This window comes from Artemia franciscana, chromosome 10 (assembly GCF_032884065.1).
Source record: "Artemia franciscana chromosome 10, ASM3288406v1, whole genome shotgun sequence".
NCBI lineage: Eukaryota > Metazoa > Arthropoda > Branchiopoda > Anostraca > Artemiidae > Artemia > Artemia franciscana.
This window is the reverse complement of record NC_088872.1, coordinates 11320221-11344605: the sequence shown is the minus strand read 5'-3', so window position 1 is coordinate 11344605 and position 24385 is coordinate 11320221. Positions and strand designations below refer to the sequence as shown.

General features: G+C 36.0%; 1 protein-coding gene across 6 annotated transcripts in view; it reads right to left on the bottom strand.

Annotated features, from left to right (window-relative positions):
* LOC136031781 (uncharacterized) overlaps positions 1 to 24385 on the bottom strand; it is a 163571-nt gene that overhangs the window by 100158 nt on the left and 39028 nt on the right. For all 6 annotated transcript variants that reach the window (XM_065711554.1, XM_065711555.1, XM_065711558.1 and 3 more), the window contains exons 3-4: positions 22403 to 22618; positions 18923 to 19132 (exon numbers count right to left, since the gene is read on the bottom strand). In XM_065711554.1, the coding sequence (XP_065567626.1) occupies positions 18923 to 19132; positions 22403 to 22618 (426 nt within the window). The remainder of the gene's footprint in view (positions 1 to 18922; positions 19133 to 22402; positions 22619 to 24385) is intronic.

The following is a 24385-nucleotide window of genomic DNA, read 5'->3' as shown; positions in this document are numbered from 1 at the left end:
ATTCAATTTTGCATTCCTTAGTTAATAGGATTCGGGGTTCAAAACTCTTTGAACCCAGGGTAACTTTTAAAATTTAGCTGCCGAAAACAAGGACAGAACAGGAAAAAGAATATGCACTACTAATCATGCAATTAAGCATAAATGTAGTGTCCCACCGAGAACGGTACTACTGCAAAAAAAAATATATCAATAACTCTATGAGTCCATGGAGAATCGCAAGAATGAACAGTCAAATAAAAAAAAAGAAAAAGAATGAGAATATGTACTGCTAGTCACGTAATTAACTAAGAAATGAGTATCCCACAGAGAGAGATATGAAAAACAATCAACTATAACCGACTTAACATCTAGAAATGGTTCCAAGACAATGCCCACGTAAGTTATTACAATACTAGACTTAATAAACAATTGCATAAATGAACGGAGCAATATTTCACAAGAAATACAATATCCAATAGTCATACATAAATGGAACCATATCTACCGGCAATAAGTAATAAATTAACATAACTAAACTAGAAGTGTATGCATATGCATATTTAGTAATACATCAAGCCCTAGTAATTTGTCCCAATCAATCTAAACTTCTATGAATGTTCGAATTTATTGATTTGGTTAAGGTAACTAAATAAAACCTCGACAAATACATTTTCACTAAATTAGTGCCGTACCAAAGTTATATCTTTTACTTCATATAAATTTCCCATATATATTTTTTGTTCCCAGGGCAAGTTTTTGGCATTTCAGCAGTGAACGTAATACATAGTGGTATAGTGGTATATTTGACACATAAAAACCGCAGGGCAATGGAAACAAAAGAACATACAGAAACAATTAACAACATATAAATACAACTAAAGGATTCAATTTAAAGTTTTGATAAACGCGATTAAGCATTGATAACCAATCAAAAACAGTAATACAAACAAACAAGGTCACCACATAACACCCTCACGATGGGTTATACCCACAGGAATAAACCGCGACAGACTCATTTCCCAGTGATTTTTCCAACCCAGGCTCATCCTCTTCACCCACTCTAAATTTCTTTTCTCAAAACCTTTAACTCTTCACACTCCCCCAGAAAATACAATAAGATGAGATTTTAGGATAATATTTCTTTTCAGACTATCACAAGCTCTTATTTCAAGTAAAAAAAAGGACAAAAAAATAGACAAGAAAAAATAAAAATAAAAGAAAATAGAAAAAAGAAACAACCAAAACACAGAAAGAAATAGACGATAATGTTGTTATTATTCAATAGCTCCGATTCAATTTTATCCCCCAACTGAACGATTCGTTTCTTCTTTCTTCTTTTATTGAAAAACACGCAGAAAAAATGCCAAAAAAATGCAATAATGTGAAACCTTATGTTTGAGATATAATTATCGTGTCCTTTCGAGGCAAGTTATAGTTGCAGATTTGTCGTAAAATCACATGTTCCATAGCTAAGATAAACCATCGCAGCCAGCATGAAAGATTCCTGCCAAAACTTGAGGCGATAACAAATATAGGAAGAAATGTGGATCAAATATTTTCTGTGGATTTTTTAATGACTAAAAGAGATGTTTCTAACATAACACTTTGTATTAGGATCAAGTCAATGTTAATTAACAGAAAACTTTTATTTAAGTTTCGAAATTTGTCTCGTGTCAAGTGTCCCTCGTTTTGACCTATTTAGTCGCTGCAGTGACTCGAACTTCGAAAAGAATTCTCCTCAAGTTGTGCTTTAAATCGATATCAAATTTTGTAGGCATTTAGTCTTATGTGCATCTTCTACCATTTTTATTTTCATTTAAAGTGCATAGAGAAACAGTATCTTGGTTGCAAATGATAAAATGGTGCCTCGATGGAACTTTCAAAAAAGGTCATAAACTAAACTTTCCCACTAATCTTTTTTTACGAAAGATCCGGTTATATAAAACCAGACTTATGTGTCACTGCCTACCGCAATATACCACCGTAGTACTAATCAAATGAGTTAATGGTTTATTAAAGCATCAAGACCAATAAGGCTGACGGTTCTTGTCCGATGATTTTTTTTTTTCTATGTTGATCGATTACTTTTCGCCAACTTTTATAAATTTCAACTTTTTGGTAAGCTTTTATTGATTAGCCATTAATTTTTGATTAGTACGTTTTCACGTTCAGCCAAAGTGTCGTTTTTCTCGTCCAGAGCAAGGTATCACGCCACAAAATTTTCAAATTAAAAGGAAAGAAATTTTGGTATTTGGAAAAATGGAGGGGGGTGTACGTTGTACAACATTCTTTCTTACTTTTCTAACAGCTACGAAACCTTCCTGTTTTTACAACATCTTCACAGCCCAATAATTTACTTTCTAAGGAAATAATCTTCAATCTATCTGCGGTTTAATCATTTTTTTTATACCTATTACACAATTATCACTCGATGTTGCCTTTACGGAATACTTATTTGTGCAGTAATTTCGCTAATTTCTTTACTATGAGAAGACCTACAACAAGGCCTTCCTCTTCAAGAGAGCTAACAAGACAGCAAGGGGTCCTTCTCAGGCATAGGGGGCATCAAAGGATTTGATTAAAATGTAAGTCATTTAATCACTCCCGTTCAAAAATACATAGTGCGTGTATACGAAATATTACGACATCTGAAACCCACTGAGTTCTGTTCGGTCGCATAAATAATTTACTTCTCTGGGTCGTTACGCCATGTCCATTTAAAACAAGGGACTCGGGTAACTTAAACAGGATTTTAGTTTGAAAAAGTGGGGGGGGGGTGATCTGATTTCTTTAAAAAATTCGACTGAGTGGAACTTACAGAACAACATGACAGAGCTCCCAAACACAGCCGGACGAGAAGAAATGTCAATCAGTACCCAAGAGACGAAAGTCATGGAAAAGCAATTTAAATACAACGCGCAGCCAACCACTGAATTTCGGCTCTGATGACTTAGATGAGGTTGAAGAACTTAATTAGGACTACTGTAAGTTAGTAGACTCATAAAAATGACGGAACCCCACTACCATTAACAGCTCACTGCAGCACAAAGCCGTCTGAGACCGACAAAGCTACACACGCTCCTCTTCATCGCAATCTTTTCGCTTCCTGTTTACCTCCTTCAAAGAAGTTCTAATTTCCTTAAATCCTTCCTTACGACCCCATTCGGGACGACATGCTTTTCGTTCTACCTACATGAAGGGTCAAAAAGGATGATCCTTTGCTACCTGCTATCCCTCATCTCCAAAATGTGTTCAAACCATCTAAAACTTTCTCTCATTATAGCCCTAGAAAGCAGAATAGGACCATATTTTCCGTATAGCTTGTGGCTTGGAATACGGCAAACTGGTGCCCAAACCTATCGGTAGACAATTAGTCTGGAAAACATCCAACAAATCTTCCTCCGTATTCCGAAGCGTTCAAATTTCAGGACCACACTTGACCACTGTCATCACTGCAGCTTCCAATATTCTAACCTTGGTTCACAGACTCATCTGCCTTTTCTTCCAGACTTTTTTACACTGTGTAAAAACACACTGGGTCTTGACTATTCTACTTTTCACATCTTCACTGCATCCACCACCTTTCATAATGCTCGTAGTATTACCCAGATAAGAAAAGCTATCCACTTGATCGATCTTTCCGTTACCTGAAATCACCCCTTCACCATCACTTAGACGGAAGTATAGTGCGCAAAAATACTACAAGCCTTGGTTATGTAAGCAAACTAAGACAAATCGGGAAACTAAGAAAAAACTAAGAAAAATACTCTTTAAAGCTGAAACTCTGATATCAGAACAGCAATGTTCTCTCCATGCCAGTGTTCGAATACGATACATTGGTAGTGACAAAACAGTCTGAAAAACGAATACAATGTTTGAATAACTGTATCCGACACATCCTAGGAATCCACTAAACTGATAGAATAACGAGCCCCTCCATACATGAAAGAATAAACCAACCATTGAAAATCCTGAACAGTAGATGGCGGTGTTGGGGATACATTGTCCGCATGGACATGTCAGGTTTCCCTATAATATTTGGTGCTGGATCTTCCAAGGGGTTGGAAGGCATGAACAGCAGAAAGCAACGCTTGATCGATGCCTAGAGATGGATACCAGACTGGCGGGAACATCTTTGTAAGAACTGTAGCCATAAGCTCTACAGAAGTCGTCGTGGAGAGGTACCGTTTTCGCCCTATGCACCAAGGAACTAAGTCTAAATAAGTAATTAATAACTATTACTGCAATTTATCTTCCAATAACGTTTCTCTATTTTCCTGCTGAAATAATAATTCTTATTAAACATTTTTTTGTTTTTTAATTTATTGTTTTTTTTTCCCAATCTTGCTTTTCCTTTGTCGAAGTTATTTTGTGGCAATCATTTTAAAGAATTGAATATGTTTACTCATACCTAATGAAACTTTACACTGGCAATTGTAGTCATAACAAGCAATTTGCATTATATTTTATGCATAAATAAATAAATAAAATGACCTAGCTTGTCCCAATTATTATTTTTCTCAACTATTGTGCTAATCCAAAACTCTTCATCCCGCATGATTTAGAGTTATTTAGAGATTCGGCCTTTTTGAAGGTTCGCCACTTGTTAAAAAACATTTTGAAATCAACAAGGCTTAACACAAGCTAATTACAAATTAAAGACACCATAGGATTATTCATGCGAAGATCCCGTCCTTTTTGAAAAACAAAAAATAGTACTCAAGTTGTATTGACGTATTTGTCACCTTCAGACTGCAAAGAGCATCGATCTTGTTTCTTTTTAAATATCTCAAAGGATCGTTTTCTCTAATTTTCTCCTTTTCAATTCCGTAATTCCTCTCTTTTTTCTCGTATTTCTCTATGTCTTAGGCATAACTATGATCCTTTGTCACCGTTCAGAATGGCGTGAAACAAGGCTCTGCTTAGTCCAGCTTTGTTCAATAGTGCCATTCAAACCGTCGCTTAAAATATTCCTCCGTTCCTGATTGAGCACTATATTGATGTCAGCTACCTCTGTTACGTAGGGACATTCTTCTACTATCAGATGATCGTCAAGTTCTCCAAAATACAGTTAAAACACTCTGGTCTCAATGAGATTGAACTTCAAGTCACCTCCTCTGAAACTGAGCTTCTCTTCTATGGTTCGTCTCAGTCTCCCGTTATTATCAATGTTGGTACAGCAACTATTCCCGCATCAGTCTTTTCTGAAATATTTAGGTCTCCCGTTTGGGTCAAATGTTAGAACTACTAAACAACTTGTTATCTCAACGTTGACAGAAAAGCCTGTGGAAATCATATGGGCTGCTTGCTTAAGTTAAAGGCCAGTTTTACAAAATAACCTGGGCAAACTTTACAACGCTTTTTTCGCCCCACATATCTTTTTCTTGGTCCCTTTATGTTTTTTTCACAATATCTAGCGCCCAATTGGAAAAAATTTCCGATCGACACGGGTCTTGCTTAATGATTCTTTTGCGAATAAAACTAGGAAGCCATATGGCCTGTTGGTAGCGCTGAAGTTCAAGCTTAACCGTCGCATCCTTGCTACTTTATATAATGCTTTTGTAGTTCCCCATTCGCTTGCGCTTGCCCCATTTTGGTCTCTTTTCTCGCAGACATATGTCAGCGACATAAAGAAGTGTTTTTTACAGATATGAACAAGAGCTAAGAGCTCATATGGCACTTGTGACGAGGCGAGAAGAGCTAAGAGCCAAGAGATCGTATGGTATGAGCTCTAACAAAATTCTATGAATCAATAGATTGATTTAAAAAGGAAAATAAGAGGCTTAATGCCGGTCAGGATTTAAAACAAGAGCTCTGAGTCACGATGTCCTTCTAAATATCAAAATTCATTAAGATCCGATCACCCACTCGTAAGTTATAAATATCTAATTTTTTTTTCTAATTTTTCCTCTCCCTTTAGCCCCCCAGATGGTCGAATCTGGGAAAACGACTTTATCAAGTCAAATTGTGCAGCTCTTTGACACGCCTACCAATTTTCATCGTCCTAGCACGTCCAGAAGCACCAAACTCGCCGAATCACTGAACCCCTCCCCCCAAATCCTCCAAAGGGAGCGAATCCAGTACGATTCTGTCAATCACGTATCAAGGACATTTGTTTATTCTATCCATCAAGCTTCATCCCGATTCCTCCACTCCAAGTGTTTTTCCAAGATTTCCCCCTCCAACTCCCCCCCCCCCCAATGACAAAAGATCTGGTCGGGATTTGAAATAAGAGCTCTGAGACATGGATTCCTTCTAAAAATCAAATTTCATTAAGATCCGATCATCTATTCATAAAATAAAAATACCCCAATTTTCACGTTTTCCAAGAATTCCGGTTCCCCCCCTCCAACTCCCCCCAATGTCAAAGGATCTGGTCGGAATTTAAAATTAGAACTTCAAAGCACAAGATCCTTCTAAATATTTAGTTTCATTAAGATCTGGTCACCCTTTCGTAAGTTACAAATACCTCAATTTTTAAAATTACCCCCCCCCCCCAATTCCACCAAAGAGAGCAGATCCGGTACAGTTATGTCAGTCACGTATCTTGGACAGGTTTCTATTCTTCCCATCCAGTTTCATCCTGATCTCACCGCTTTAAGTATTTTCTAAGATTTCCAGTCCCCCCAACTGCCCCCCCCCATTAGACTTGATCCGGTTGAGATTTAAAATAAGAGATCTGAGTTACGAGGATCTTCTAAATATGAAGTTTCATGAAGATCCGATCACTCCTTCGTAAGTTAAAAATCCGTAATTTTTCCTTATTTTTCAGAATTAGCCCCCCCCCCCCAATAGATCAGATCCGTTCCAATTATTTAAATCAAGTATGTAAAACTTCTACTTATTTTTCCCAACAAGTTTCATCCCGATCCCTCCAATCTAAGCGTTTTCCATGATTTTAGGTTCCCCCACCCAAACTTCCCCAAATGTCACCAGATCCGGTCAGGATTTAAAATAAGAGCTATGAGACACGATATCCTTCTATATATCAAATTTCATTGAGATCCGATCACCCGTTCGTAAGTTAAAAATACCTCATTTTTTCTAATTTTTCAGAATTTACCCCCCCCCCCCCAACTACCCCAAAGAGAGCGGATCCGTTCCGTTTATGTCAATCATGTATCTAGGTCTTGTGTTTATTTTTCCCACCAAGTTTCACCCGATCCCTCCACTCTAAGTGTTTTCCAAGTTTTAGGTTTCCCCCTCCCAAATCCCCCCCCCCCAATGTCACCAGATCTAGTTGGGATTTTAAATAAGAGCTCTAAGACACGATATCCTTCTAAGCATCAAATTTCATTGAGATCCGATCACCCGTTCGTAAGTTAAAAATACCTCATTTTTTCTAATTTTTCAGAATTACCCCCCCCCCCTCCCCCTAGCTACCCCAAAGAGAGCGGATCCGTTCCGATTATGTCAATCATGTATCTGGGACTTGTGCTTATTTTTCCCATCAAGTTTCATCCAGATCCCTCCACTCTAAGTGTTTTCCAATATTTTAGGTTCCCCCCCTCCAACTCCCCCCAATGTCATCAGATCCGGTCGGGATTTAAAATAATAGCTCTGAGACACATTATCATCCCAAACATAAAATTTCATTAAGATCCCATCACCAGCTCATAAGTTAAAAATACTTCATTTTTTCTATTTTTTCCGAATTAACCGACCCCCCACTCCCCTCCAGATGGTCAAATCGGGAAAAACGACTATTTCTAATTTTATCTGGTCCGGTCCCTGATACGCCTGCCAAATTTCATCGTCCTAGCTTACCTGGAAGTGCCTAAAGTGGAATGTCAACACATTACGGAGTAGCTATTCCAGTGCGTACAGTAGAAAAGCGAGATGAGCGTTATAAAACACGCTATTACGGCAGTAATAGCATTTTGCTAAGTGTTTTCTGATAGTTTTTTCACGTTATTAAATAAAAAAAAAACAAGTATTTTTAACGGAAAGTAAGGAATGACATTAAAAATTAAAACGAACAGATATTACTTCGCATATGAAAGGGGATGCTTCCTCATCAACCCCCCGCTCTTTACGCTAAAGCTTGACTCTTTCTCTTAACTCTACTTTTTAAAACAGTAAAACAGTAACGCATAAAGAGCGGGGCGTTGATGAGGAAGCATCCCCTTTCATATGCGAAGTAATTTCTGTTCGTTTTAAGTTTTAATGTCGCTCTTTACTTTCCGTTAAAAAAAACTTGTTTTTTTTTATTTTCTGAACGTTTTTGAATCAATGCATGTTTTGATTTTGGCTCTCCGCAGATAAATAATTAAAACGAAATTTGCATATTTATTTGTTTTGCTAAATGGCTTACACATAGTTTTGATGGAATGATTTTGAGAAAGAAAGGAGAGGGGGAGGAGGCCTAGTTGCCCTCCTATTTTTTGGTTACTTAAAAAGGCAACTAGAAATTTTAATTTTTTTACGAATGTTTTTATTAGTAAAAGATATACGTAACTTACAAATTAGCATACGTAACTAATTTCTGTATTCTCATGTTTTTATTGTGTATACGAAGGGGTACACCCCCTCGTCAGTACCTCGCTCTTTACACTAAAGCTTAAATTTTGTCCCACTTTCTTAAGAATGACCCCTGAATCACAAAAGCCGTAGAATAAATAGTTGAAATTACTATAAAAATACTTTAGCGTAAAGAGCGAGGTATTAGGAGGAGGTGAGCCCATCATATGCGTAATAATTTCTGTTCGTTTTAAGTTTTAATGCTTCTCCTTACTTTCAGTTTAAAAAACTTTTTCATATTTATTTTTTCATTGTATTTTTTTAAATAATGCTAGAAAATCCTGCGCTCCCTTCATGAAAATTTTCTTCCCCCGTGACAAATTCCTCCAAGGAAAGTTCCCAAACATATTCACCTCTTCTCAACCCCCCCCCCCCCAACCTAAAAATCCTCCTGAAAACGTCTGTACACTTCCAAATAACCATTACTATATGTAAGCATATATGTAACTTGCAGCTCCTCCCACGGGGACTGTGGGGGAGTAAGTCTTCCACAAAGACATAGTTATAAGGTTTTTTAACTACGCTGAATAAAATGGCTATCTCAGAATTTTGATCTGGTGACTTTGGGAAAATAATTAGCGTGGGAGGGTGCCTAGGTGCCCTCCAATTTTTTAGGTCACTTAAAAAGGGAACTAGAACTTTTCATTTCCGTTAGAATGAGCCCTCTCGCAAGATTCTAGGACCACTCAGTCGATACGATCATCCCTGGGAAAGAAAAAACAAACAAACAAACAAATAAACACGCATCCGTGATCTGTCTTCTGCCAAAAAATACAAAATTCCATATTTTTGTAGATAGGAGCTTGAAACTTCTACGATACGGTTCTCTGATACGCTGAATCTGATGGTGTGCTTTTCGTTAAGATCTTATGACTTTTATGGGTTGTTTCCCCCTATTTTCTAAAATAAGACACATTTTCTCAGGCTCATAACTTTTGATGGGTAAGACTAAACTTGATTAAACTTATATATTTAAAATCAACATTAAAATGCGATTCTTTTGATGTATCTATTGATATCAAAATTCCATTTTTTATAGTTTTGTTTACTATTGAGCCGGGTCGCTCACTACATGTTGAGTTTGATTTCTTCTTTAGAAGTGTGTTTTTTATTGTTCTTTTCTTTTGTTTTTTCTCGTATTACTGCGTCAGTTTCGTATTTTTTGCAATATGAAGGGAAATAAATATATACATACATACATACATACATACATATCAGAGCGGAAGAAAACTAAATCTCTATTCTTCTGTTTTTGCAAATATCTTCTACAATTGCCAATTTGGGCTCGCAACTGATATATTTCGAGTAGTTATGGCGTATTTGATATTTCTTCAAAATGGACTAGCTTCTGGAAAGGTTCCGTAAGCGTCGAGAAATTATTGCGACTTTCCACTTAACTTTATAGCTCAATTGTGTTGCCTCAGTAGCTGAGACTTTTTTCCTTGTTAGTGTTTTCACTTTGATTTTATTTTTCTGTATTTTTGTCCTCCTTTAAGTGCATTTTATGCTTATATAGAGGGTTGAAATAAATTGTTATTACTATTGCAGTTTTCTTCTTCTCTTGTTGTTATACTTTACAGGGGGGGGGGGGGAGGTGGTGTAATCTAAAAATTTCTAATATATTTTATAATTGAGTTTAATTTCTACTTTTAGTCATTTTTTGATAAGCTTATTGCTGGCAAAGCCACACTACAGGGAAACGATAAGGGCTTAGGAAACTGAAGCTCGGCATCCCACTCGACCCCAGTGGCCCATATCATTTTAAATTCGTAAGATTCATCGTTGTTTATTGAGTTTCTCCAATTTTTTTTTATTCCTACTAGAGCTGGCCTACTACGCGTATGGGGAGCGGGGCTTAAGAGAATCCAACCATTCCTCCCAAATAGGGCAATAGTACTGCATGATTGCCCTAATAATATAAAAAGCAAGGTATTTTTCTGGTTTTGATGTTTTCCTTCGTTTTTGAAATACATATTTTGGTTAATAGTCTAATTGTTGCGATTCTTTTTTTCGTTCAATAAATTCGTTAAAAAATTAATATAAAAAAACATGTGGTCCTGAAATATATTTTCCCTTTTCGATGAAAAGAAATTACGTGTACCCAATTTATACCAAGTTATTTAGCCCCCTTCCCTCTATAAAATTTCTCAGTATACCTATACTTCCTTGAACTGTGCACTTTTTATATGTATTTCTCCTTCATCTTTATTCTTTTGTGCGTAGCTAGTATTACTGGCCATACCAAGAGACTTAGGGACGGCGGCACCGGTCCTAAAAAACCATCGGATTTTACTTTTCTTTTTTTTCTGTTTAAGGCTTTTGAGTAGTTTCTTGTTATCCTTCAGAGTGCTTTGTATTTCCCCGAATCGAACTGAGCGGTTTCTTTAAATAGGTATAGGCCAAAGGCAGGCTAGGTTAAAGTTCTAGAGGAATTTCTAGCTATGTCTACCATGGTCTGGTTAGGTTTAGGCCAAGATCAAGCAAGGTCAAAAATTCAAGTAGAATTTTTAGCTAGGTGTAGCTAGATCAAGATCAAGCCAGGTCAAGGATAAAACAGAGCAAGGTCTATCTATACTAAATCAACCACTACTACTACTATAAAAAAATCACGACAGAACCAAGCCGCCCGACGCCAACCCAGCCACGCACACTCCTCCGTCATCCCAATCTATTCAAAGCCTCCCTCTTAGACCCTCACAGGAAGTTTCCCTGTCCTTTAAATCTTTCTTTATGACGTCCTTCCATCCCAAACCTCCTCCCACCATACCTCCTTTAAGGCATCCTCCCATCATACTAAATCAAGCTAGGTGACAACAGTCAAATTTTATTTCTGCAGCCAGATGTCATGCCACTCAGAGCAAAAGAAATTTCCTTCCTTTGTGCAAATGTTCGGTGCACATCAAAGAATTAAAATTCATTTCAGAGTTCATTTCAAAATTGTATTTCAAATAAAGAAAATATTCATGTTTATACTTTGGTTAAAAATGTTCATTGTCCGATTCTTGTTAGCAGGTACCAAAGTACTCTGGAACTATGTGAATTTAGGTTAGATTCACCTGAATATGGTTGGCTTGTCATTCTCAAAATTTATTAAAGTAATAACAAATATAGCAAACTGCCCTGAACAATTCATCAATAGTCTTACAAAATTATAATCAAAAGTGATAAAACGCATGCGCGCAGGATTTCTTTAGCTTAATCATCGATATTTCGGTATTTTATTAATTCAGTGTTTCCACTAAATAAGCAATACCAATAAAAAGACGTATTTAACCATTTGAACAATATATGAGTCTGGCTCTTTTCTTTGTTTAGCACGTGAAACATAAAAACCTAATAAACAAAAGGATTCTGGGTTTTCTCCTCAGAACCAAATTTTTCATTTTTTTTTTACTTCAAATCTTGAAAACCCCCATTTCAGAAAAACCCTTATTATCTTGCCTCTCGTTCCCCAAAAGAAAGCAAACAAACTTATAGGACCTCATTCTGCCAAACCTCTAAACTACCGATCTTTTCTTATGCTATGATGATATCATTCTTCTTTAGCAACACTTAAATAGTGAAGTCATAAGATCAACATAAGAGACGATAGCTACATTTGCATTTTAATACAGCCCCTCCTACGTGAATGTGGTGTATTTTATTGAGCTTCCTATTAAGAATATTTTTCATTATTCAAAAATTGAGCCTTACCAGTCAAAAAGTTCTTGAAGGAGCGACATTAAAACTTCAAAACTAACAGAAGTTATTGTGTATACGAGGGGGGCTGCCCCTCCCTCAACCCCTTGCTCTTTACGGTAAAGTTTTATTTTTTTCCCAATCCTATAAGAACAACTGCTGGACACAAGGGCCGTTGAATTGGAATAAGAAGCTTTTTTAAAGCACTAAAAAAATTTTTTTTAGGGTAGCGAGCGAGGGGTAGAGAAGGCGGTCCTCCCTCATATACGGAATAACTTCGGCTCGTTTTAAGTTTAAGCGTCTTTAAATAATTTCAGTTTAAAAAAATGATTTCTTTAGTTAATAGCATAAAAGGATATAATACATGCAAGGGTTAAATAGTGAAATCATAAGTATACATATAGCAGACGATTGGCATTAGTCTGGCCTCTGTAGGTAGCAAATTACTTAGTAATGTGATACTTTTTAGGTTGAGAGAACCTGTAGACAAAGTTTTGAGAGAAGAACAGTACGGTTTTAGGAAGGGTAGAGAATGTGTCGACCAAATTTTCACTCCTAGGTTTCACGACTAGGATGTCAAACACCTTTGGTCCTCAGTTTTATAGATTTTGAGCAAGCATTTGATTCTGTTCATAGAAGAGCTCTGGCAAAGGTCTCATCCTTGTACGGTATACCAGACGAATGCATTAAAGTGATTAGTGCTATGTACCAGAACAACATTGCTGCGGTTTAAATAGTAAATGAGGTTAGCACCTAGTTTTGTATCAAATCCGGAGTTAAACAGGGTTTTGTTCAATCCCCCTTTACATGGATCATTTTGATGGACTTTGTCTTAAGGGGCACAGTAAAGGCAATGGGAGACCACGGATTCAAATGGGGATGAAAAACTCTCCTGGGCTTAGATTATACTGATAAGCATCCCAGATGAAGGTGTGAGCAAAATGAACGAGCTTCTAGAGGTTTTGCGAGTTCAGGGTGCTAAAGGTTTGAAAATTAATGTTAAGAAGAGCAAGTAACTAAGGCTAGGAATAAGTGAAGATGAAAATATGACGTTGGGTAACAAAAAGCCTGATAAGATGGGCAGCTTCACTTACCTTGGTAGTATTATTAGTGGAAGATGCTAAAAGTAGAATAATTAAAGGTTGGGGTGTTTTTCACAGCTAAAACAAGTTTGGAAGAACAGGAAGATATGTTTGCAAACCAAGATTATAATATTGGAAGCTGTGGTGATGACAGTGGTCAAATATGGCTCTGAAGCATGGGTGCTCCGAAAATGGGATGAAGTTTTGCTAGATGTTTTCCAGAGAAATTACCAACAGATTCTTCTGGGTACTCGGCTGACTGGCCGTATTTCAAACAGAAGGCTGTACAAAAATAATGGTCCAATCCCACTTTCTAGGGCTATAATGAAAGAAAAGGTTGAGATGGCTAGGGCACGTTCTGCAGAAGAAGGATTACAGATTGCCGAAGATTGTCCTTTTCGGCCAACCGTCTCGCGAAAGCAGGTCGTCCTCGTCCGAGGCGAGAGGATGTCATAAAGAAAGATTTAAAGGAAATGGGAACTTCCTGGGAGGTTGTTAAGAGGGAGAGTTTGAATAGATTGGGTTGGAGGAGGAGCGTGCGCAGCCGTGTTGGCCTCAGGTGGCTTGGTGCTGCGGGGAGTTGTTAGTAGTATAAGTAGTAGATGATAGCTTTATTTTCACTTCTAATTTAGACTATTCTTTCATCAGTAATATATCTTCGTAAGTTATGGATTAATTTGAAATTACCTGAAATTTTTCAGTGTATATTTTAAAGAGCCATAACTAAACCGGAACTTCTTTCTCTTTAACTACAATTATAATAGAAAAAAACATAGTCCCTAAAAAGCACTGCATTTGCAAGCGAAAATGATTTCAAAAATTACACTCATTATTTTGATTAATAAGCCTATTGCAAAAAAAAAGAAAAAAAAAACAAACAACTGAAAAATCCATCCCTTGATACCCATCATGAGCCTTAATCAATTGAAATAAATTTCGAACATTATATTTCATCAACCTAAGGTTTAAAGCATCAATGACTACGAAAATAAATCTGATTGTATAAATTGGCGAACTGAAACTTACACAGCCATACACATACGTACTGAAAAATTAGGAAAAACAGGGAATTCAACTTTTAAAGGCCTCCATATGCAATTATAACGTTTTTGGCAATAGCGGATGCAAAATTTGCGTAAGAGAAGTGTGGGTAAAAACTCGGCTAAAAATAAACCAAAAAAGACATGGCACCCAGGAGCTTAAGAAAATGTAGCCTGCCTTAAATGCTTAGTGGTACTTGGGAGTCAATAGATTGTTAATTTTTGAATTTTATACTATCGAAAAGCACTGAGAAATCTTATGAAATAGTTTTGGTTATTTATTTTCACGGTTCAAGGTGGAAACATTGACAAAATATGCTGTTGCCCTGAAAATTTTACAATTTCAAAACAACCAAAAGAAGAATCTTTCAAAAAAATCGCAGTCTCCAAATATGAATTGACTAAGATAAGTACAGGTGGGATGATTGATATCTTTGATACATAACGTTTTTCCAAGTTTTGTTTTTCAAAGTAAGGTGTACTTAGGAATGGATTTACAGTTTAAACTAGGGCCCAGGAAGGTGTTTTCAAGTACCCATGCCCCTATTTCAGAGGAAGACATTTTCGTAGTAAATTTGATGTAAGGTAGTTTTCTAAGAAAAATCGTCCATCGAACTAAGATATTATTTACATGATTCTGTATCTATTGAGGTATAGAAATTTTAAACTACCGTGTATCTTTATGTGTCGTAATATAATAATGAGTACCAACTAAGTTTTTTTTTTTTATAATGGAATATTTGTAATATTTTACAATTTATTAACTAAAGACCATATTATTGTCTGCTGAATATACATTGCTTTCTGGGAAACTCAAATTTATAGCAATGTTATTATAATCATCCGATATAATTACTACATCTTTACCATCCGTAAAGAATTTCTTAAGACCCAATGCCTTTCTATTTAAAATTCAAACACAAATATATTAAAAATGAATATTTTTTTTTTATTAAGACAGCGGAAAATTTAAAAAAAAATGTTACAAAAATAATAAGGTAGCAAATAATAATAATAACCATAGGCTACGATCAAAAGCTTTCATTTTTATTCTTTTACATAGAATTTTTTTTAGTAGTTTCCTGTATTTGTTTCTTAAGCTAACTTGTTGGGTTTTTTCTTCCGTTGATAAAGGATTCTAAATGTGAAGCCGAAATATTCGGAATTCAATTATTATATTTGTATTGAAAGTTTTTGCTATTTCGCACTATCTTATTTAAAAAATTACCCACTTTTAATATATTTCCGTTTCAATCTTTGTCATCAAACAGTTCGTGGTAACGAACTGCAGTAAGGAGCGACCCGGCTCAATAGTAACCAAAACTCTAAAAAATGGAATTTTGGTACCAATACCTACATCAAAAGAATTGCATTTTAGTGCTGATTTTAAATATATAAGTTTCATCAAGTTTATTCTTTACCCATCAAAAGTCACGAGCCTGAGAAAATTTGCGTTAATTTAGAAAATAGAGGGAAACACCCCCATAGAATCTTATGAATCTTAAGTCATAGAATCTTAACGAAAATCACACCATCGGATTCAACGTATGAGAGAATCCTACTGTAGAAGTTTCAAGCTCCTATCTACAAAAATGTGGAATTTCGTATTTTCTGCCAGAAGGCAGATCACGGATGCGTGTTTATTTGTTTTTTGTTTTTTTTCAGGGGTGGTCGTATCGACCCAATTTTCCTAGAATGTTGTGAAAGGGCTTATTCTAACGGAAATGGAAATTTCTAGCGTCCTTTTTAAGTGATCAAAAAAATGGAGGGCACCTAGGCCCCCTCCGACGCTACTTATTTTCCCAAAGTCAACGGATCAATATTCTGAGATAGCCATTTTATTCAGCGAAGTCGAAACACCTTATAACTATGTCTTTGGGGATGACTTACTCCCCCACAGTCCCCGTGGGAGGGGCTACAAGTTACAAACTTTGACCAGTGCTTACATATAGTAATGGTTGTTGGGAAGTGTACAGGCGTTTTCAGGAGGATTTTTTGGTTGGGGGCAGGGTTGAGAAGAGGGGGATATGCTGGGGGAACTTTCCATCGAGGAATTTGTCATGGGGGAAGAAAATTTCCATGAAGGGAGCGCAGGATTTACTAGCATTACTTAAAAAAAACAATGAAAAAATAAATATGAAAACGTCTTCTTCAGTTGGAAGTAAGGAGCAGCACTAAAGATTAAAACGAACAGAAATTATTACCCATATGAAGGGTTCATCTCCTCCTAATACCTCGCTTTTTACGCTAAAGTATTTTTGGTAATTTCAACTATTTATTCTACAGCTTTTGTGATTCAGGGGTCATTCTTAATGAATTGGGACAAAATTTAAGCTTTGGTGTAAAGAGCGAGGTACTGACGAGGGGGCGAAAACCCTCATATATGTAATAAAAACATGAGAATACAAAAGATCTTTACGTAAGCTAATTTGTAAGTTACGTATATCTTTTACTAATACGAAGATTCGTAAAAAATTAAAAGTTCTAGTTGCCTTTTTAATTAACCGAAAATCGGAGGGCAACTAGGCTTCCTCCCCCGCTCTTTTTTTTTCAAAATCATTCGATCAAAATTATGAGTAAGCCACTTAGCAAAACAAATAAATATGCAAATTTCGTTTCAATTATTTATCTGCGGAGAGCCAAAATCAAAACATGCATTGATTCAAAAACGTTCAGAAATTGAATAAAAAAAAACAAGTTTTTTTTAACTGAAAGTAAGGAGCGGCATTAAAACTTAAAACGAACAGAAATTACTTCGTATATGAAAGGGGCTGCCTCCTCATCAACGCCCCGCTCTTTACGCTAAAGTTTTTTACTGTTTTAAAAAGAAGAGTTGAGAAAAAGAGTCAAACTTTAGCGTAAAGAGCGGGGCGTTGATGAGGAAGCAGCCCCTTTCATATACGAAGTAATTTCTGTTCATTTTAAGTTTTAATGTCCCTCCTTACTTTCAGTTAAAAAAAAAACTTTTTTTTAATTTAATCATAGGTGAGCACAGATACATACCGTTTTAAAAGAGTCAGATAACTTTTTCAAGACGCAAAGAGGCAAAAAATGAAAAAATAAACATTATTACGACACTAATTTCTGATTTTCTGGGAGTGAAAGGGGGAGGGATTCAGATCAATTTCGGCAGGGTAGGTTCTCCTTACCTGTATAAAGATGAGTTCCCTTTAAAGAATTAAATTCTTATTTAACAAAAGAGCAAATATGAAATTGACCCTAGGCCCCTCTTTGAATCATATGTCAATACAAGTTGAGTTTCCTGGATTTCTTTTCAATCGCATTGATTTGGGATGTATAGAGTCTATGACAAGGCCGTATCCACGGAGGAGGGAGGGGGGTCACGGGGCTTGAAACCCATCAAAATGTTTGTCCGACTCGTAAAAACGTTACAAAAATGTATATAAACAATTATCTGATGCTTTTTTAGTGTTTTCACTACCCCCTATCCCACCTTCGAACAAAATTCTGGATGCGCCATTAGTTTCTGACAATTCATATGGATCCAACTAGTGGGTAAAAATTGGTGGACAAATTTCGTTGGCCGTCTATACTAGCAGCCTCACAGAAGAAAACACCCTAATAATAGCTACTATTAGATTCTTTATTTTATACTCTTTCCAAATATCATATTCACGTTTTTAACAATGCACCCACTCCTAATGATACCAGATATAACCATAAATAATGCATTTCTTCATCGTATTTCAACTCGTGATATGTTAAATGTCTTTGCTAAGGGTTTTCGCACTTCCAACCCGAAAAAAACATTCCGCCTATATCATTGCAATTGAACAGAGTGGATAAAATATTATTTTATAAATATTATAAAAATTACTTTAAAACGTGTAACAACGAAAGGAAGTATGATAATCGGATTAACAGAACCACGGCTGTACGTTTTAAAGTACTAATTCCATTGCTTTAATATTTCCTTTATTTTTATATATATCCTAGGGCCTGATCTGGACCATCAGAGGGGATAATGTATTGTCACAAACACGAAAATGATATTAGGAAAGAACATAAAATAATGAATCTAATGGTGAGAATGTTCTTTTATTAACATGTTTCCTTCTATGGGGCCACAAATATAGACTGTTACACAAGTTTTAAAACAAGCTTGGTTAATTTAGCGGTTTGTTCGACGTACATACGAATAGAATGAAAGAAATACGGACAATGATCGTTCCACTAGATCCTTCTTTAGAATCCGTTTTCGCCCAGATTTGTAACTTTTTTTCTCTTTTGCCAAAGTAAGGTTGTTCAAACTTTTCTTTTTTTGTAAAGGTTTTGTCCAAACCCTAATAAAAGAAAGTACTAATGCCCAATACCACAGACGAAAAAAGTCACAGATCAGATAGTATCAAAATTCAGGAATTGCGACCCGTTGATATTGAACCCAAAACTGGAATTTTTAGCAGAATTCTCTAGTGATTTGGGGTAAATCTTACAAAAAAAGAATGAATATGACGTCTGAAAAAGAATTCCGGTTTTCCGTTAGATTAAGTAACAGCGTTCTTTTGTCCGTAGACAAAAATCAAATACCGTAGATCTGCGGAAAAATCCGTAGAATTGGAAACACTGACACTAACATATTTGATTTGACGCATGATTTCTTACCTTTGTGTCAGCGATCATCTGTGTAAGCGCTGAACAGGATTGGTTAATCCAAATAACAAGGGCTTCTTCAACATCGTGAGCTGACTGCCCACCAATACTTGATTTACTAACGTCGCGGAGTCTCCTTACTGCATTGGCTATTCTGTCACCCGTAACAACCTCCTTTATGTACAAAGTCATAATCGCTTCTGTAACAGCCATATGTGCACTCTGTAAATTTATAAGGTATACGATAAGTTTTATAATAAACGATAACGGCACAATCATATGACATGTTGTTTTAATCAGACTACCGTGTGGAGGGATAATGACAAAGTCTGCAAAGTTTAGACACAGAATACAGGGTACGACTAACACCACCCATCGGCTCTTTCTATTCTTGTGAATATCCTTCTATCCTTCTTTAAAAATTTTTCTGAGACCACATTGGATATGCATGATATCCAACAGAAAAAAAAATTGACCAATGAGGACGGCGTAGGGGAGTTTTTGCCAATATATTTGCTTAGCCCTTTTTTTCACTGTCTGGAATCTCACTTGGAGTCTTATCTTTTTTCTTCATTTTCATGGTTTTTTGTTGAACGTTTTTGTTTAGTGTTACAATATCGACTTCTATTAATTGCTAGTACTACATCGCTTCAAGCATCAGTTTTCAAGAATCTATAGTGCTAGTTGGTCTCTGGACTTTTCTGAGAAATGCAGTTTAGGGATCGATTCTTAGCATGGAGCGAGATGTAAGCAAAATGGGGTTCGACCCTTCTTGCTAGGATTAAAATCAATGCCATATAGAGGGGGCTTTGACGGGTTTAAGGCCCCACCCTAAAATGTTTCTCCGAATCGTAAAAACGTATTAAAATGAATATAAACCAATTTTTGATGAGATTTTAGTTTTTTGCACTCTCCTCCCTGAAACAGTACTTTTGTAAATAACCCCCCACCGAAAAAAATCCTGGATACGTCCCTCGTTATAATGAAAGAAAGATTAGAATGGTTAGGTCATCTGTCGAAGATAACAAACTGTTAAAGACTGTACTTTTTTTGCATCTATCTGGACCCAAAGTAAGTCATCTTCGCATGGGGTAGGAAGACTTCATACGAATTGAAATTTGAATTTAATGGGAGGCGCTAAAGTATGAAGCATTGAATGGATTGGGCTGTGTTGACCCCAGGCACCTTGGAACTGGGATGAGTTGTTAGTAACAGTAGTAGTGTTACAGGCTCCCAAAATTTCAGATCAACGCCACCTTTCTTTACACAAATTTACTTACAGTAGAGTGGAAGCCCTTGTAGAGTCGAAGTCAGGTATCAGCAATAAAAATAGGTAAATTTACATAGCGAACATTAAAATATTAGTTTTTCTAGAGGGGGGGCAGGTAAAAATTCCATGGGAAGGGAAAAGACACAGTTCGGAAGTAAATTGCTTACAACCACGACTCCAAACTGGGCGTTAATACCGAGTGTCAATACTTGCTACTGCTTTATCCTACCTAAAATTGGCTTTTGATTTTTTTTTCTATCTTTTTTAACGATTAAAACACATTTTATTTATTGCTTGCCAAAACTAGAGTACTAGTCTAGGGGAAACAATAAAAATATATGGCGGTTACAAAATATTGAACAGGAATTCCCTGATCTTAGAGGCGCTCCAGAAGCATCTGATTAATTAAGCTTCGAAAAAATTCATCTATTTTTGCTTAACTTTCATCTCAATCCAACGTAAAACCTAGGTGACAAATTTTGACTTCATCCCGGACTTCTTTTTTACATAAACAATTTTATTGAAAAAAGAATAAAATCGAAACAGACGCATCTTATTTGTTGATCTTGCGCATAGTTCAAGGTTTCACACAAAAGCTACTGCAAAGATAAATAAAAGTCATTCATTCTCAACTTTGAAATCCACCAGCTGGTGACAGTATTCTTTGGGTTTCTACAAATAGCTGATGCCAAATTACATTAAATAAAACTAGATTCCTTAACAAACAAATACCACTGAATAAAATAAGCTCACGCAGAGGAGAGGAGAAAATCAACAAAGCACATAAACACTATCAACCATAACAAATAAAATAGGCTAAGGCTAAAGAATGATAACCTAGTTAAAGATCTATTCACAATTATATCTATGACATGGAGATTCTGCTAATGCTGAACCAGCAATTAGATACTACCGTTCACAATGGATGGTCTTTTTTTCATTTCGACTACTTTGAAAAACTAATGCGTTTATCTGCTGATGACAATAACCGTGTTATCGAAATATCCAGATATTTTATAAGTGTTTTCACTATCTAATAAAAGGATTTATCCCTATTGAACTTTTATTTGTTCGTCTTAGAAAGGCAGTGTGGTCTTCGAAAATACTTTAATAGAATAAAAACGATAAAAATGACCGAACTGAATTGGCTAAACTTACTCGTGACAGTTTTAAGCTCTGTCAAATAATCGTCGTGATTGACAAGCCAGTAGGAGATATTAGTCATTGACGCCATGAGCTCAAAGCACTAAATTTTTGTTACTTGTTTACACACGGTAACAAAAGGTTTTTAAATTAAGTGATGAATTAGTCCATTATGAAAAACAAACTGGGCATTTTAGAGGATAAGCAAACAATATTGAAAAAAGAAGCGTGACTTTATCCTCTTCTCTCTCCCCAAATCGATCAAAAGAGTGTTAATCAAGCGCAACAAGTTTTGATAACGCAATGGACGGCAATGCGTTTGAGGAAGCCGTTAAAGAACTATGTAAATGTACAGTATGGTTGGACAAGAAATTTGAAGTCACTGTTTTGCCATGCAGCCATCCCACATCCTGTTCCAGCTGCATCTTAACCTTGAAAAACTACCCACTTTGTCGTCAGATAATTCAGGGCACGGCGCAAGTATTTCTTCCTTGAGTCCAGTTCATTTTGCTTTAACTGCTGATAAAGCCCTAAAGTACAAATAAGGAGAGGAAGATTAGATAAATAGCCATTTGTCGCCATGACACATTGCCACAGAAATTGTTGCCACTACACGTGAGAAACCCATCAGGTTATCACTAACTATCAGAATCACCTTCGACAACGTCCAGAGAGCACCACTAACTAAGTTTTTTTTTTTTTTTTTAACGAAACGAAGAAGTGGAAATAGGTACTTTTCAAAAACACAACAGGATTCTGAATGACTTAAGGTATCTACCTTTTACCCGTAGAAGTAATTGAACAACAACTTATTATAAACCTGTTAATGAAAAATCAATCAGCAGCCCATCAAAAGCATCATTTTCAAGGACATGCGGCTATAAGATAGAAAATACAAAAAAAGAAAGAAAAATAATAATGAATAGAATAATAGACTAAACCTCGAACTCTATCAGATCAGTTTGAACAGTAGCAGCAATCTTTTGCAATACATGAGTCAATTATACAAAGCATACAAACCCGCATAGAACTAGTAATACAACTACCTATAAATAGCTAATGTAATTAGGAATCCTTACCATTCTTAAAGGGCTTGATTGAATAAGAGTTGTTTCGGTAAGGGCAACGTCGGTTGGCTCAGCAACATAGACTCCCTTTCTAGCTAATGCCTGTATGACGCCCCAGTGATTCAGCTGGCTATAATTGGGATCTGCGTATATATGAGCTAATGCCAAACAGTAGAGCTCGGCATTTGCCAAAGCATGAACCACTGAAGGTTTCAAATTTTCTTGGTCCTAAAATGGATAGAAAACTATTTTTGTGAATTCAAATTTTGGCGAATTACTAGAAATGTTCGCAGTCTGACATCTTATTAAAATCCTTAAAAACCAAATAGATTGCCGCAATTTCAGCCTCTTTAATAATATGTCAATCCACCTTCTTTTAATATGTTTTATTTCTTCAATGTCGTTTTTTGTTTCCGGTAATTGCGGACACCGAGTGATTTCATTTTTTTGGCTCATGTTTTGGCAGAGAATTTGAATTCAAACGAGCCTGATTATTACACGGCAAAGAACTGGTCAAATAATCGTTTAACTGAACAAATGATATTTGATAGTCCAAGACAGCACGTAAGCTTAAATCCCTACTTGTAATTACCCAATACCTGATAATACAGCCCAAAAAAGAAGTTCTAGGATCACGGATTTTGAGTTTTTCCCATATTTGTTATTAGCAGAAGTTAAGCGCAGCATTCAGTGTTCTTTATCCTTGTATCTCGTTTTTTTACCAGCGCTGTTTTCTACGAAAAATATAGTCTGCTTTCTTCCTTGAAATTAAGACTGAATTACTTTTTTGTAGGATCACATTTATGACATAAAATCTGCATGATCTATATTAGTATAAACCAAGAAAGAGGAGGGAGCTCTCCCCCTTAAGCTTTGTAGAGCCCCCTCTTCTTTAGGAATAGCTTTAAATAGCTATATAGCTTATAGCTATACAGCTAGGAATAGCTTAGGAATAGCAAGCTTTCAGCCAAATTTATATATATATATATATATATATATATATATATATATATATATATATATATATATATATATATATATACTAGCTATACTAGCACCAACACCTAGTTGGTGGGGGCGCTTCGCGCCCCCCCCCAAGCCCCCCCGCGCGCGTAAGTCGTTACGCGCCATAATAGTTACGCGCCATTGTAGTTGTGTCCCTATGTCCCACCTGTGAATATAGATAGATATATATATATATATATATATATATATATATATATATATATATATATATATATATATATATATATATATATATATATATATATATATATATATATATGGTTTTAACTACGTAAAACTTGCGAATATACAACATTCTTTGCTGTCCCATTGTCTTTGCATATAAATAGATTGTCAGGTTTACCGACTCTTGAACATGCAACATATAATGGTCCATGGGAAAACAATCTGTATTCAGATCTATACCTCATGATTCTAATGATTGCCCTTGAGCTTTGTTGATGGTGATTGCTAATCGACCATTCCCTGTCCCAGTGTCCCGGTCGTCATTTACATCCCCCTGTTTCCCCCGGTGTCCCCGTTGTAGTTGTGTCCCTGTGTCCCGGTCGTCATTTATATTCCCTGTGTCCCGGTCGTCATTTGTATCCCGGTGTCCCGGTCTGTATATACATTCGTTTTTTAGTTTTGTTTTTCTCCTTTATTTTTTTCCTTTTTTTTTCTTTTTTAGCTTATTTAGATTTTTAGATTCTTTAGTTTTTTTATTAGTTTTTAGTTTTTTTTTCTTTTTAGTTTTTTTGTCCCGGTCGTCATTTATATCCCCCTGTTTCCCCCGGTGTCCCCGTTGTAGTTGTGTCCCTGTGTCCCGGTCGTCATTTATATTCCCTGTGTCCCGGTCGTCATTTGTATCCCGGTGTACCGGTCTGTATATACATTCGTTTTTTAGTTTTGTTTTTCTCCTTTATTTTTTTCCTTTTTTTTTCTTTTTTAGTTTATTTAGATTTTTAGATTTTTTATTTTTTTTATTAGTTT